Here is a 16,074-nt window from a genome sequence, read left to right on the forward strand (position 1 = left end):
AGTATAAGTAATTTGTTTGATAAAATCCAACACCAAGAGTAGACATCTCATCTCGAAAGGCAATTTAAAATAAAAATAGAATAGAGCCAACAACAGGCTGAATAATTGTACGTTATGCTAAGGTTACATGACACATAAATAGCGAACTGAGAACGTGCCTGACATAATATATTAACAGTTATTCAGATTACTATCGCATAAATAACTTGCTAATGAGTTTACGAAACCATCCGCGTCACTCCAAATCACTAAATACAAGGAAATCTTCATCCTCTGTGTCACTTTTAAACAACTCAGCTAACTTCAGAGATGGAAGATGCAGCGCTTCCTCTTCTACGTGGCTTACGTCAGACTCATCGTCTGTTGCGGTTCCAATTATCCCACAGGCCTAGACTGCCCTTTTGTGGTTTTGTGTGAAAATAACACGTCACACCCCCCGCCAAACTATGAAAAAAACTGTGACTTATAGTCGGGAAAAACATCAAAACATAATTTGACAGACACTGCGTCCAATCACAAGCTAGTAAGGAATATTGTCAATTTCCAGTTACCAGGGTTGTCACAATGATAATGATGATTTGCCCTTGGCTAAAACGAGTGTGAGAGGCTTGCAGAGATTTGACAACAGGAGCTCAGTTGTATTGAACATGTGGTGAATCCTCCATAAGGCTTTTTGTTTGAGTTCCAATGTTTATCTAATGCTTCTGCAAATATGTGATGAAGAATGTTGTTCAGTCAACTTTGAGTTTCTCAGAGTGTCAATATTTGACAGACATTACGATGGGACTGCACAGTACGTTTCCAAACATTATGTTTATGTCCCTCGGGCTAATTGTGTCTTGCTGAAAGAATCTGATAGCAAACACTACGAACAAAACAGACAACACAGGGAAATTTGACAATAAATGAACCAAGCAATTATTTCAAAATTGCACAGAATGTATTTGTTAAATCTTGTAAGAGACACTTACAAATTAATCACATTTTGTCATATTTGTTAAACCTGTCAGTATGCCCTGACAGTAATGTGTGAGGAAATTACAATGCCATCTGGAATTAGCTGCAATTCTGTGAGTTCATCACTTATTTTATTTATTTATTTATTTATTTATTTTGTTATACGATAATACATGATGATAATGATTAGAATAAAAATTGAAAAATAAACGATCGCCAGTTTTAACAAAAAAAAAAAAAAATGCATATTTGAGAGAATCAAATCCTGAAACTCCAAACTAAAATAAATAATGGACCACCTTGTAAAAAATGACACAGCTGCAGTGACTGTAAAGTCTTAAATCCTCATAGTGTCATGCATGGTAAGTGACCAAAATATTTGCAGTCATAATGGTGTATCTTTAGTCCTGATTTTCCATGGATGGGAAACATGTTATGCAAAAAGATTCGCTCAATCATTCTTACCAGTCCAAGACTCCAAAATAAAATCTTGCATTATTTACGTAATGCAACGTACTACGTCTTTGTCTAGCCATAGCTACAGTCATAGCTGGTAGGCCAGCAGCTGGATTGACAGGACTGTCTGCTATCCAGGGGGATGAAATAGAATATTGATTACTCAGAATTTCATTTTGTGGCTTTTGTGCCGCACACTGCCAAGACCTTTTGTCACACTCATATGGTGCTCCTCACCTGAAGGAAGAGTATGTAAAGAAAAGAAAAACACTGTTTAAGATGGTGAAAGGCCCGGCCCCTCAAATTGCACTGCCAATTTGTGATCATAAAACACCAGTTGATTTACTTTTTAAGTGGTCTCAACTGTCATCGTAAAAGGCTCGGTGTCATCGTCAACCTCAAGATCACTCTTAAAGCATTTGTGCATTATAAAGACTCACAGCAGTGACATCTCATCTTAAGCTTCTGGAAAGATTTTAAAAAGCTCAGTCGTGGAAATTTGAATAGATTCTTTGTTCCAGGTTCTTACCACCTCCGCTTACGTGACAAGCCATGACAGCAGCGTGCTCCCGAATAACTTGAAAAAGGGAGCAGTGAACAAGATTGTTTCTCACAATGGGCCCTATTTTTGTTGCGGGTACATGTCTGGCACAAAGCACAGTCTAATTGTGCCTATGGGTGGAATTATCTTTTTTGGGTATTTTACTGGACATAACAATCAAATTTGTGCCATTGTGGGCCGGGAGTGGACTTTTCCCAGCCAATCCACGCACTGTCCCTCATTTGCATCAAAATCAGAGCGGGTGAAGCGCAAACCTGAAGTAGGCCTCCTCTATCCCAGCAAGATGCACATTCAACATGTATAATAATCTGATATTGAGCAGCCCATCAACATTGACTGGGTGAATTAGGGGTGGGGGGCTTGGGAGCGTGGACCCCCCTTCCCATACACACACACAAACAATAGTGACAGTGTGCTTTTTAAATATATATTTTTTTAAAAAGCATTAGTCTCTACCAAATTCACAAACACGTCAAACTAAAAAATTGCCCCTGCACGAAAACGGTCTGCACAGACTATTTTCTGTCCCCTAATTAGCAGGAGCTTTGGGGGTGAGGCTATTTCATGCGCTGGCATACCCAGATGATAAATATATTGTTCATTTTTCTTTGTGACAAATGGCATTGAAATTTCAAAAAGATAGAATCAAATTTATTTACAAATGGTAAATTGCCTCAAATATTATATTTGTACAATACAAATAGCAGATCTATCCCTACCTGACATGCTCTGTAGTTTATATCAATAATTAAAATGATCTAAAACCAAAGCAGCACCAGAAAGAGAATTCTTTGATTTTTCTTTTTTTTTTTTTTCCAATTGTTAGCTTTGTCATAACGAATTTGTGCCATGAGGAATATATCATTAATGCACTGCACAATGTGGATTCACTCAGGTTGTAAAATATTCAAAAATATTCTATAATTTACTTGTGTTTGATCCGATTTGTTGAACAGGCTAGAATAAAGCAGTCTCAAACAAAACACCCGAGTCATGTTGCCCTTTTGCGGTTCTTTTTTGAAACATTCTCACCTCAAAGTCTTCTGCTATGTTCATTTCTTCGCTGCTGCTCCTCTTTGACTCTCATTTTCTGTGTCCTCATAAGCATCTCCGCTCATCTCCCACCCTTGAGGCCTTGGCGTGTGATCTCAGAAGGCACAGGATGGGACGGCTTCTGCTTCATGGCACAAGACAAGACAAGACAACATGATGCACATCTCAAAGTGTTGCACATGTGGACAGATTTAATGAGCTAAGCCTGACAGTTGAATTTATTCCACAACAATTGTTAAATTACAAAAATAAAATCCAAAATTAAATCCCAGTTGTAGGGCCAACATGTTCTCACAATACACAACACGTCTTTATTTATTTATATATGTATATATGTATGTGTATATATATATATGTATGTGTATATATATATATATGTATGTGTATATATATATATGTATGTATATATATATATATATATATATATATATATATATATATATATATATATATATATATATATATATATATATATATATATATATATATATATATATATATATATGATGCTAATGGCAAATAATCAATTAATGAATGTGCCTGATTTGCATACCAAAAGGACGTAATGGCATTTCATAGGGTCAGGGTGTTAATTTGTCAGTAAATAGTTCCTTTCTTAAAGTTTAATTAGAGGCTAGGTGATGTTATACAATCATAGTACAGTACTTTAAATTTTATAAACTCATGCTTGATTACCTATTGAGCAGCACAGTGGAAGGAATTTTGTCCCAGCAAGACACAGATGAATTCTATAATATCATCTTGATTAGATTAATCTTGACTGCACTTGATAAATTGTTAATGAATTTCTGGCATTATTGGAAATAACTGCATGACGATTTGAGATTTGATTGCAGTATCTCAAAGAACACTTGTAATGCTGAACCAATTTGGCGGCAGAGATATGCACATTCCTCTCAGTTGAGCACATACTCGTCTGCACAGTCTCAAATCCCCACACAGTGTTCTTTTAATTGAAGATGAGTCATTTCACAGCACAATAGCCACCATTATATGTATGTATCCGTAGTACTTATACTCAATAGAAAGTAAAATACAATGTCCTTTTGTTTGAATGAATGCTGTTACGGTGGAAGAAAAATTTATCTGAACCCTTTGGAATTTCTTAAATTTCTGGTCAGAAAATGTGGGCTGATTTTCATCAAAATCTCAAGAATAAACACAATCTGCTAACAGAGAATCACTCTATAACACTCAACACAATAAAATGTAAAATGAAAAACTTAAAAAAAAAGAAATAATAAAAAAAGCACTCCGATAACTTGTCGATATAGTCTTTGTGCCATCTTGTTTTGAACTTGTTGAATGCAACCACCTACGTTTTGAAGCACACACAGTACAGTGCCTTAGAGAGACCACACCTCGCTGTTGTCATGTTAATAAATTAAATACAATGACATCCACCACACACAACCAGGGTACTCAGAATCCGTCTGCCTTTGTTTCAATGAAATCCACCAGAACCGCTATGCCACCTGTGCCACAACTTAGACCTGCTTTTAGCTGGTCTAAATTCAATCAATAATGTCCTTTTTGAATTACAGGTTTTGATCCATATCTAGTCTAGCTGTGAAATGTTAACTTGTGATACTCGTCTCCCCTCCTTCTCTATGTGCTGCCACCCCTCCGACTCCTGCACACCACGATGACGCCAAATATGGACCAACATGTGGGGGATCTTTGAAGTGCACGACAAAAGCGGCACCAAATCTCTTCAATCACTTCAAAAAGACAGCAGTTCACAACCAACGCATCACTAGACACTCACTCTACGATACATTTTACTCCAGTAGGCCTTGAATGTCTTGAAATTTTATTGTATGCTGCTCATGTTCAAGATACCCACTGCTGAATACTTAATAGTTGTGCTGCCGATGTACTTTATCGCAGCAGGAGATATTTGCACAAGTCTTGTCTACATTGTCTACTTTCATTCTAAATCTTCCACGTTCCAACAGTGGACTTGTAGCGCTATCCCTCTCATGATGTGTTGTGAAAGCTCACATTGGCAATATAGAACTATGATTCATATTTTCAGCACAGAAATCAAGGTATCTCATCCAAAGCCTTAATGAACAAAACAGAAAATGTATTGGGCGGGTGACCAGTTTTATACAAAATAATAGTAATGGAGTAAATTAAAAAACTGTCTGACACAGGTGTCAAACTCAAGGCCCGGGGGCCAGATACGGCCCGCCACATCATTTTATGTGGCCCGCGATGACAAATTGTGCATCAAATTCGTGTGTCATTACTAGAATTGTAAATTGTCTTCACTTTTAACAATATCTTTTTTTTTAAATATTTGACCAGTTTTTACTCGTCTGATTTGAAAACAGGTTATTTGTCAGTTTGTAGCTTTTACTGTATATAATATGAGGTGCTCATACATTTATTTGGGTTGACAGTCATAATGGCCCGCCGAAAGAAGCTATGAATACAATGCGGCCCGCCAAAAAAATGAATTTGACACCCCTGGTCTAAGAGAAGCATTCAGAAGGACCTATTACAGTATTCCAAATTGTAATGGGTAAATACGAATTGAGGTCAACAAAAATAAGTTTCACACTGTATTATGAACTCATGGTAAAAGAGAAATACTATTTATGTTAAAAAAGAGTTGGGGAAAATAACCACATAAATATGTCAGAGACTGAATGGTCACGTCAGATAACAATTGTGTTAGGCCAGGATATTGTTAAAAGAACAGTCAACCCCGAAATTATTCACATCCCTTATCCTTGTACCACACAGTCTTACATACTATTGCTGATTTTGCATAGCTAGCTTTTGATTAATTCTCAATCTAAGCCCGACAATCACAATCAAGTTTTTATTGACTGGGGACAACGCTAAAGTGGTGTCCACCTCAATCACCTGCTAGAGATTGCAGCTCATCTGCAACCCTTCACATGTTTTGTATTGTCATTATTTATTATATATAATTGTTGATAATGGTTGGAAGAAATTCATCAAGCATTAAGTGTAAATATTTCCTTTACTCATCAACATTTGCATGTTTTAATTTTTCCCACCGATCGTACAAATCACAGTGTATCAACCAATCAAGTATCAGACACACTAACCATTTACAACTCACAATTTATTCTCATCATTTTCATTCTTCTCCAATCAGCTCACAAGCTTTTTTGTGATGCCATTCAAAATGGGACTGTTTCCAATCACATAACCCCCCCCCCCCCCCCCCCCACACACACACACACACACACACACACACAAGATCAGCAAGGTTCACCTGAATAACGTCCGTATGTTTGAGTCCTCATTCAGCCAACTTCAACCAGCAAAACACATCTGTAGCACTCAGCACAAATGACTACGTTTCATAATCAGTATCTTTTATGAGTAAGATGTTTTTGTAATGAGATAAAGAGCGACTCTAAATGTGCTCCAGTTGCATAATCTTTTATTTTTGTTGCTTTTATAACTGCAATTTCACCAGGGTGATATTATGAGGTGGATTAAGTTGGGCAAGTACCCACAGAAGACCCATACACTAAATGCAATGACCCGCAAACAGCCCCCACTGATGGACAGCATACTGAACATTATTTTGTAACTGGACACAAGGGTGTCAATTGCTCACTGGGTCAAAACTTAAAGCACAAACCAGGTAAGATTAAAGATATAAAAAATTGTTATTGGGCACTAATAAATTATTTAGCATTAATAAAGAAAGACAGAATCAAATATTGTTCCGAAATAAATACATTTAAACTGTAGTTATAATATTTACTTATATTTGTTCTTCAAAATTACACAAACAAACTATGAATATTGTGGGGATAAAAAGAAAAACATACTGGTTAAATTCTTGCTATATTCAGAGGCAGTGAATGCGGCAGCTTCGTGAAATAAATGAGATGCTAGCCGCTTGCTCCTCGGACTAGTATTTGCATATTCGTGACAATGAAAGATTAAGTTTTCATGAAAACTGCAAAGTCGGCCTTAATTTTATGTGTTATCTAACATTTTTTTTATTTGCCTCAGTAATTGCACAGCAGTTCAAATGAGACCTGAGGGAAGTTTGTTGCATTTCTTACAAAGCCTAAATATTGAATTTATTATTTTTTTTCAAGCTACCCAAATATTATCAACATGTAATCCACATAAAATAGTTCAAATAAAACATTGATCTTTACAGTAACTATGCACTCTCGTAATATGTGGCTTTAATTCCTACACTTCAATACATAGGATGGTATTAAATAACGAAAAAAAAATCATCTCAGCAACAGAACCTGTCATCACATGAATGTTCTTCATCTTATTAAAACCTCCTGCAGTGGACTTGTTTTGGTAAATCTCAATAGAAATGTGTAGAGTGACCTTGTCAAAATAATCTACAAGTCTCCCCTGAGCCTCCATTGTAACATTTTTGTTGCTCAGGCCATTAAGTGAAAAAAAAATACAAGAATTACCTATGATTATGCCCTGTCAGACTCAGTTCGAAGCAAATGCCCAAGAATAGGTGGCAACAGATTGTTAGGACGACACAAGAAAGCATGTCCAGAACCAGAACCACTCAATGCCAAATGAATAAAATGACAAATAATAATTCTGATGCTGAAACTACAATTCACCTTTTCTACAACTGCCCTATTACTTCTAAAATTTGGAATGATATTAAAAACTTTACACTATCTAAAAGTAATGTATGTATAGACATTAGAAAGAAAAGAAAGAAAAAGAAAAAGTCAGAATTCTGTCAACCCCCCCACCTTCCCCCCCCCCCCCCTTTTCTTCTGTAAGTATCTGTATCCTATGCAATTGTTAAATAACATTTGCACACGGGAAAAAAAAACTTGAAATGTTGCAATACAGAAATAGACTGTCAGTGCTAATATAAAAAAACAGGTACAATGGAATGGTGTGATAAAAACGTCCGTGAATAAAACAGAAAGCGATGCGAGACAAGTGATAATTGAAGTTAAATTCAAAATGATAAAAGCATCAAAATCACAAATGCATGATTATATTCCTGCAAGTATTTCAACACTTTTGTCTGATAGGTTCACATGAATAAGAAGTGAAAACAAAAAAGAAACATTTGTTGAAAATATACACAAAAGTACCTTTTCTTGTACAGTGGTAAACTGCTCAAAAAGCCACGCCCTCCACCCTGGATCTTGTCCGGGGAAGATGCTTGTTGTTCCAAGAGTAGCTGTTGCGCAATAGAGACTGTATTTAACGATTGACCGAAAAATAAGCGGGGGGAAGTTAACCAAGTGGTGAAAGAATATACAGAAGACACAATGTCGAATTTTGCACGCTCTCGGGGGAACACACGGAAGTCTCCAGATGAGAGATCATCAGACTGGGAACTGGGAGAGAGCAACTTCGGCGCGTCCAACAACCACCGATCAACTATGGAGGCACCAGCAATTCATCTTCAGCCTTACTTACTTCAGCCCCGCATTATGTCGGGGCGCATGTCGCTGTACAGCAGCAGGGTGCGACCTGTCCTCACTCACGCCTCTCTCCAAACACGTGTGTATAACTTTTTGGAAAGGCCATCCGGCTGGAAGTGCTTCGTTTATCACTTCACCGTGTGAGTGTCATCGGATTTTTCATTTAAATAACAAAAGACGGAAATACACTTATAACTTTATTACATTCATAGTTCCCTTCCCTACAAAGCACTAGGGTACATTTAATTTAGGAATAGCAGTGCAAATTAGAACTAAAACTTCTCACATAGAACTTATATCAAGGTTTAGAACTGTAACATGAGTATTTTATTGCAATTTGTTTTCAAGGGCTGTGCGGCTAAACAGATGTGTATGCATTCCTTTATAATGAGGACCAAATGAAGGATTCAGACTCGTCAATGCATGCACTTTTTATTTAAACATTTTTTTTTATTCTCGTGCAATTTTGCAGTGTGAAGTCCCTATGTTGCACTGATTTTTTTTTTAATTCTCTCGCAATCTTGCAAGTGTGAAGTATTGCACTAATTTTCCTCTTTGCATTTCTCATTATCAGGTTCCTTCTAATTATTGCTTGCCTGATTCTCAGCATTCTGTCAACCATTCCCACGTCACAGGACTCTGTTTTCCCCGCTCTCTTTTGGGTGGTGAGTTTTTATTTTGATTGTCAAAGAGAGACTGTCATATTGAATCAGTTAATCGTGATTTACCACTTCACAAAGGAAGCAAGGAAATAGTTAATGAAAAAAAAAAATGCAATGTCAATGTAAAGCTTCATACCACAAGAAGTCAAACCTTGTATATAGATTTTCTCTGTATTCTCAAATATGAGCTGCACAATGTTGTTTTGGTTAGAAGCACAAGACTCTGTGCCTGACCAAGGTTATATGAGGCAGTTGTTGAACTGAACTAAGAAATATGTCACATTTTAAGTATTTGTACACGGGTGGAGTCTTACTGCCGAATTTGAGCCCACTTATGTAACAGCAACTTCCGTTGGATATTTTTCTTCTTTAAACACCTTTACGTATAAGACGATAACCTTCTTTCAGAAAAACTGTATCACAAAGTTTTCTTATTTTGATGACTCATTTCAAATTCACCCAGGCCTGAGAATAACAACACTTAAATATTCCCAGATTATGAGTAACACTGTGGATTTTATGCAAGAGTTCGCAGCAAAATATGTAAATCATCATCTTAAGAAAACTCAAACAACAAACTTTGAATGCAAATTACTTAGGTAGAATGACAATGTGGGTGGATGAATAAGGTTTGGGAAATATCACAACAGTGGTTATGTTTGAAGCACAAAGTGAGAAAATATAACAAGCATAACAGGAAATGAATTGTCGAGCAACTTGAACATAACACTCTCAGGGACGTTCCAGCATTTATTAATTAAACTTTTGTCATGTAATTTTTGCAAAAGCCCTAGAGCTTTTGCACCTGATGATGTGAAAAAGATTATGTTAAAAAGTACAGAATTTCCAATTTAAACATTGAAAATTCTCATATATTTAAGACGTACATTGATACCAATAGTCAAACGGTTTAATTTTTCTGAACTTTTTGCACAACAATAGAGCAGTATGGCAAAGATGTTTTCAGTCTCTCTTTATCTTGTTGCAACCTGCTGATGACACTGCGACACTCTAGGATCAAGTACCATCTCCCTGTGGCAATATAGTTTGAAGCTTCACAATAACGTACTGTCGCTTGTCTTGGCCTCATAATGTCTTCAGAATGATGACGTCTGAATCGATTGTCGATTCAAGGACTAAGCAAACTCGAATTTTGATGTTTACCGCCAGCAAGTTCCGCAAAAAATACAGACATTGAAAAGTGCTCAAAGGTTGAGATAAAGTCAGAATTTTTGCCTGTAAAAGTTACAGTGTATTTTAGTTTCATCCTGAAATTTCACCTGTATTATTAGTCACCGACACACACACATATACAGTAATCCCTCGTTTATCACAGATAATTGGTTCCATGACCACCCGCGATATATGAAAATCCGTGATCCAGAGAAAATATATTGTTACAATATCCATAAAAGACTTTTGTGAACCTTTATTGTATTTTTAAACACTGTATTGTACATTTAAAAGTTTTTTTTCTATTTTTAAACACTTTTGTAAACATTTTAAAGTCCAACTGATTTTCACAAACATTCTTCTTTAAATAAATAAGAAAATAAATAAGCGTTAATATATTGTTACCAGAGGCGCCCACTGGTGAGCACGTCCGCCTCACGGTTAGGAGGGTGCAGGTTCGATTCCACCTCCGGCCATCCCTGTGTGGAGTTTGCTTGTTCTCCCCGTGCCCGTGTGGGTTTTCTCTGGACACTCCGGTTTCCTCCCATATCCCCAAAACATGCATGGTAGGCCTATTAAGCACTCCAAATTGCCCCTAGGTGTGAGTGCGATTATTTGGGGGAAAAGAAACTCATTCATCAAATGAAAGTGTTTTTACTCGCACACCGCAAACACACACAAAAGGTCTTTTATATATCGAAAAGCCACTTTGGTAAGCAGCTTGCTTATCTGTACCTTCAAGGTTGCGTGTGGATAGCAGTGATTTATTTACATGGCTGTTTAGCAACGACATTTGAATTTCAACACATCACGCGTCACTATATTTCGAAATTGATGACAACAAATACAGTACATTGGAAGACGTTTTCTTGCCAGGCTTTTTTATTGTTTTTTTTTTCACTGTACACCTCAAAACTAGTCCAGCTTAATTCATTATTTTCTCAAAAGCTGTCAGACTCCTCGTTGCGATGCTGCATAGTTTGTCTTTCAGAAATGCCCTCACTACTACGATTCTAAATTCTCCCGGTTTAATTGGGGGGAAAAGGAACATAGTTGCACACTTATCTGAAGTTGGGGTTGTGTGAAATGGGAAAAAACTGAATTCAATGATTTGCAAAGCCTTTTTCACCTGTACCCAATCAAAAACTGTTTGAATTGATTTCCGTTATTGTTTTTTTGTTTTTATTTTCAAATATTTTATTTTTAAATTAATGCTTTCAACATATTTCCAAATGCTGACAAAAAAGGCAGCAAAAGATAAAAGTTGAGGAATGGTTAAAAAAAATCTAATCTGAGAATAGGACAAAATTGTGTTTTTATTTAGAGATGTTTTAAAAATATTTAGTGGAATTAAATATAGAAATGTCTAAAAGAGGACAACAAGTACAGTCATATTTCTGTTCAACATTTTCTGTCCTTTTTACTCAAATTTTCTTCCTCCCTTTCCAGGAGATTTTTGTTGTGGTTTTCTTAGGGTTGGAATATATTGTCCGGCTTTGGTCAGCAGGTTGTCGCAGTATATATGTTGGCTTCTGTGGACGACTACGATTCGCAAGGAAGCCAATAATCATCATAGGTATGAAGTTCATACGCACACAAACATACATGCATGCATGCAAATGCGCGTGCACGCACACACACAATGTGGCACACAAAACCAAGAAAATAGTGCAGTGCAATATCTATCAAAAAAAGAAGATTCCCTCTGGGATCAATAAAGTATCTATCTGTCATGTATTTATCTCTTAATGTCACAAAATGAATCTTTAATTGTTATTGTAATACAATATTAATTTAATTATTTAAGTAAAAAAAAATGGATGTCTATGTTGTGTTTCATTTCGCATTTGATTTATTATTTCAAAAACCTTTTTTAATTTAAAATATTCTTCGTAAACTTTCCCGTATCTCATTCTTAGTTCAGTCACTCCAAATACCAACTGTCGTTATAATGTACTTTTTTTTTTTGTATAGTTGTACAGCAAGGGATGTTTTTGTACATTTAGCAGGGTCATAATTATTCAGGCCTTTCATTCTTCTTTGCACAGATCTGATTGTTGTCGTTTCCTCAATATTCGTGCTAGCAGTTGGTTCCAATGGGCAGGTGTTTGCAACCTCTGCTGTGAGGTAAGAGTCAAATTGCTGTGGGGAAAAAAGTCGGTGTGTTTCCCCTATGTTGTCATTCTAGGGGGATCCGTTTCCTGCAAATACTGCGTATGCTGCACGTAGACCGCCAGGGAGGTACATGGCGTCTGCTCTGGTCTGTTGTCTATGCCCATCACCAGGTACCGTAATTTCCGGACTATAAGCCGCACCAGCTAAAATTCGGGGATATTTTAGTTTTTTTTCTTACATAAGCCGCACCGGACTATAAGCCGCACGTGCACACGAGTTTTTTACAAAGAAAGACAGTACACAGAAAGCCTTTTAAAAGTTTTAATAACATACTTTAACATATTTTTCTAAACATTACCTGTGACCCAACATGGGAGTGTGCACTGCTTTGTGTAATCTCTGAGTCACATGGCAGAGTAAGAGAAAGGGTTTAGAGCCCTTTGACGCAGGTAACCGTGCATTCCTACTAAACTCATAATAGTCACAACACAGCCAGAATAACCAGCAGCCATAGTAGTATTTCAAAATAGTATTTTTGTTGTTGTTTTTTTCTTCAAGATACCGCACAACGGTTGTCCACAGCCTTTTTACGAGTGTATAAAAGTGATCAAGTCATCACAAAAATCACGAAAAAATCTTATATAAGCCGCACCTGACTATAAGCCGCAGGGTTCAAAATTTTGGAAAAAAGTCGCGGCTTATAGTCCGGAAATTACGGTACTTTACCTTTCAGTCCAGAACCCTTAGGGTTTTCAAATTTACATGTTACTTATTTGACACTCTTATATTACCACACTTTGAACTTGCAAAATGTGCGAAAACACTTCACAGCCAAGAATATTGAAAGAAAGGCTAAAAAAAAAAAACTACTATGGAGAATATTTAGGGCTTTAGATTCAAGCTTCAGATTTTCATCTTCCTTCTGAGTAGTAATCAGCAGAGATATGCGACGATGATTTCCTTCTCTTACCACAGTAGTTTCACTTTTCATAGTTCATTTCTTCCCGCTGAGCGCGGGGCTTGCAAAGTGCTAATCCCCAAATTGCTCCTGTAGTCTTATAGCAACTGCTATAATGACCATAGCAGTCATTTTGACTGCTCCAATATTTTTTGCATAAAATTAGAATTTTTATTGAAAGTATCTAAGAATAAATTGGTGGATTAGGTAAAAACACATATCACCAAATGGAAACTATAATTATGATATTTATTTATTTAATTGATGTAACATAGGTCTTCTGCAATTACGAGTACAAAGTTGTAAACATTTTCTCTGTAAAAATGACAACATTTTTTTTTTTATCTTGCTTTCAGTATAGGTTGGTGTCATTATTATACCTTGAACAATGAAAACTATTAAATAATATGAATATTCCAAAATGTTGTGACAGCTGAGAGCCAGTCCAAGACACTCTGCTTTTAGAATGCCATGCTGTTTTGCTTATGGTTCACAGCCACCACAGATAACCTTTATGTGCATCTCCAACATCTCACTGATGCATTTCTGGAACAGGCTTGAAACATTTATGGCAGCCAGGGCAAGGATATTATAAAAGATTATCAATGGCAAGCGTTGTATTTTCACGAAATTGCCATTTGATCAACCACATCTACTTCAACATTGGTTCTGTTGAAATGTGTAACAGTCTCCGATTTTGGAAATGTATGGACAGTGCTTCGAATCGAGATATTTTTCCTTGGCTTACAGACAGTCAGGTTTGCACAGTAAGGTTTCTCATCAACAACCAGGCTGATTTCCTGGGCCTTTAGAGCTTTGGCAATTTCAAGGAAAGGAAAGAAGTTATGAATGGTGATATTTCTCCCCTTCTAATGAAAAGGCTGAGCCAATTTCACGACCATACACTCCCAGTTGCTGTCCTGGCCTCCGTGTCTCATCGTTGCTGAGGTATGGCTCAGCATTGAGCATGAATTTAGTATTGGCAGCAGCAGCAGCAAAATGTCCTCCTGTATGCCTCATACCTTGAAAATCATCAGAATCAGCTTTATTGACCAAGTTTGTGCATGCCAAACAGGGAATTTAATTCCGGTTGATCTCAGCCTCTGTACAAATATTTAAGTGACTAACAACATTCAGGTAACTAACAACATTTAAGTAGCGTGAGCAGGATGTTATTGCGCAGTGATGTCTCTGAGTCTCTATGAGTGGTGTGAGTTCATTATAGCGACAGCCTGGGGGAAGAAGCTGTGTCTGCTGGTTTTGGCGTACAGCGCTCTGTAACGCCGTCCGGAGGGGAGTAGTTTGAACAGACTGTGACCTGGGTGAGAAGGGTCTGCAGAGATGTTATTTGCACGTTTCCTGGTCCAGCAGGTTTGTTACCTGGTCAGCCAGCAGCTGCATGGCTTCGATCGCACATGCGTGTGGTGGAATGTAAACAGCCGCCATTACGATCGAGGAGAACTACCGTGGTGAATAAAACGTTTATGAAAAGTGACAACACTGTGACATCAGTACACCAACCTTCATTAATGTAGATGCTTAGACCACCTCCCTTCGATGGAATGTTGCCAAGGGTGCGATTTGATGCACTCGTTTTATTTGTGGGTTTTTTTCTTTGCCAGTGAACACTTCTGATATCACTTTTGAGTCACTCTCAAAGCTACATGACAAAACAAATAAATAATTGAGCAAGACAAAAAAAAAAAAAAAATGAAATTGTAGCAAATTAAACAGATTGTGAAATATGACACCTCCTGTCAATTTGACCGATTAGGTCATTCAAGGTAGCATCCAATATTATGACCATCCAGTGCTTGCTTTTGATTTGTTGCACATTGTGCCATTAATTCCACTCTGTAAGGAAAGTAAAAGTCTTGTATAGTCACACTGACCCAGTTTAAGAGTGATTGAGAATTTTTCATACTAAATGTGTCTAGAACGTGCACGTTTTGTGCCGTTCCTCTAATACAGGGGTGTCAAACTGATTTTTTTCGCGGGCCGCATTGTAGTCATAGCTTCTTTCGGAGGGCCATTATGACTGTCAACCCAAATAAATGTATGAGCACCTCATATTATATACAGTATAAGCTACAAAGCAAACTGACAAATAACTCGTTTTCAAATCAGACTTGTAAAAACTGGTCAAATATTTAAAAAAGAAGATATTATTAAAAGTGAAGACAATTTGCAATTCGAGTAATGACACACAAATTTGATGCACAATTTGTCTTGGCGGGCCACATAAAATGATGTGGCGGGCCGTATCTGGCCCCCGGGCCTTGAGTTTGACACCTGTGCTCTAATAGCACACTGTAGTGGGAGAGTTTACTAGTTTTCCATAGCTGCACATCCCCAGCACAATATAAGTACCAGAAGAGAGACTGAATTTTATTTTGTGGACATGCTGCAGTGTATCTTCAATTTGTGTTTTGTTTTTATAGTAATAGTTAGCCAAACACCCTTCTGTTGTAACATCTGGGGGGGTTCAAATTCAAATTCAGTTCACTTTCATTAACTCTAATCACTATCCAGTCCTAATTGTATAACCTAATTTAAATATACACTAAATAGCATTCCCATGCATCTGGCTTGTAAACACATTTTGCACCGTTGCTCCTCACTGGCTCAGGAGCAGATGGGAAGCACTGCCTCTTAAATGTAGTCGCCAGTTCGACTAAACGTTTG

At 37.1% G+C, this 16,074-nt stretch overlaps 1 protein-coding gene and 1 long non-coding RNA gene across 3 annotated transcripts in view; one reads left to right on the top strand and one right to left on the bottom strand.

Moving 5' to 3' along the window:
- On the bottom strand, window positions 1-8,290 carry LOC125967627 (uncharacterized). The gene is made up of 3 exons (XR_007480800.1): window positions 8,146-8,290; window positions 3,008-3,152; window positions 1-1,650 (listed from the first exon to the last, which is right to left on the bottom strand). It is a non-coding gene; the product is annotated as an uncharacterized lncRNA (long non-coding RNA).
- The window catches only part of kcnq1.1 (potassium voltage-gated channel, KQT-like subfamily, member 1.1), a 20,067-nt gene continuing 12,179 nt past the window's right edge, over window positions 8,187-16,074 (top strand). The window contains exons 1-5 of one of the 2 annotated variants that reach the window (XM_049718836.1): window positions 8,187-8,621; window positions 9,056-9,146; window positions 11,766-11,892; window positions 12,365-12,443; window positions 12,505-12,601. In XM_049718836.1, coding sequence (XP_049574793.1) covers window positions 8,326-8,621; window positions 9,056-9,146; window positions 11,766-11,892; window positions 12,365-12,443; window positions 12,505-12,601 — 690 coding nt within the window. In that variant the 5' untranslated portion in view covers window positions 8,187-8,325. The remainder of the gene's footprint in view (window positions 8,622-9,055; window positions 9,147-11,765; window positions 11,893-12,364; window positions 12,444-12,504; window positions 12,602-16,074) is intronic. The other variant, XM_049718837.1, reaches the window with a different exon arrangement.

The sequence above is a fragment of the Syngnathus scovelli genome, chromosome 4 (assembly GCF_024217435.2).
Source record: "Syngnathus scovelli strain Florida chromosome 4, RoL_Ssco_1.2, whole genome shotgun sequence".
Classification (NCBI taxonomy): Eukaryota; Metazoa; Chordata; class Actinopteri; order Syngnathiformes; family Syngnathidae; genus Syngnathus; species Syngnathus scovelli.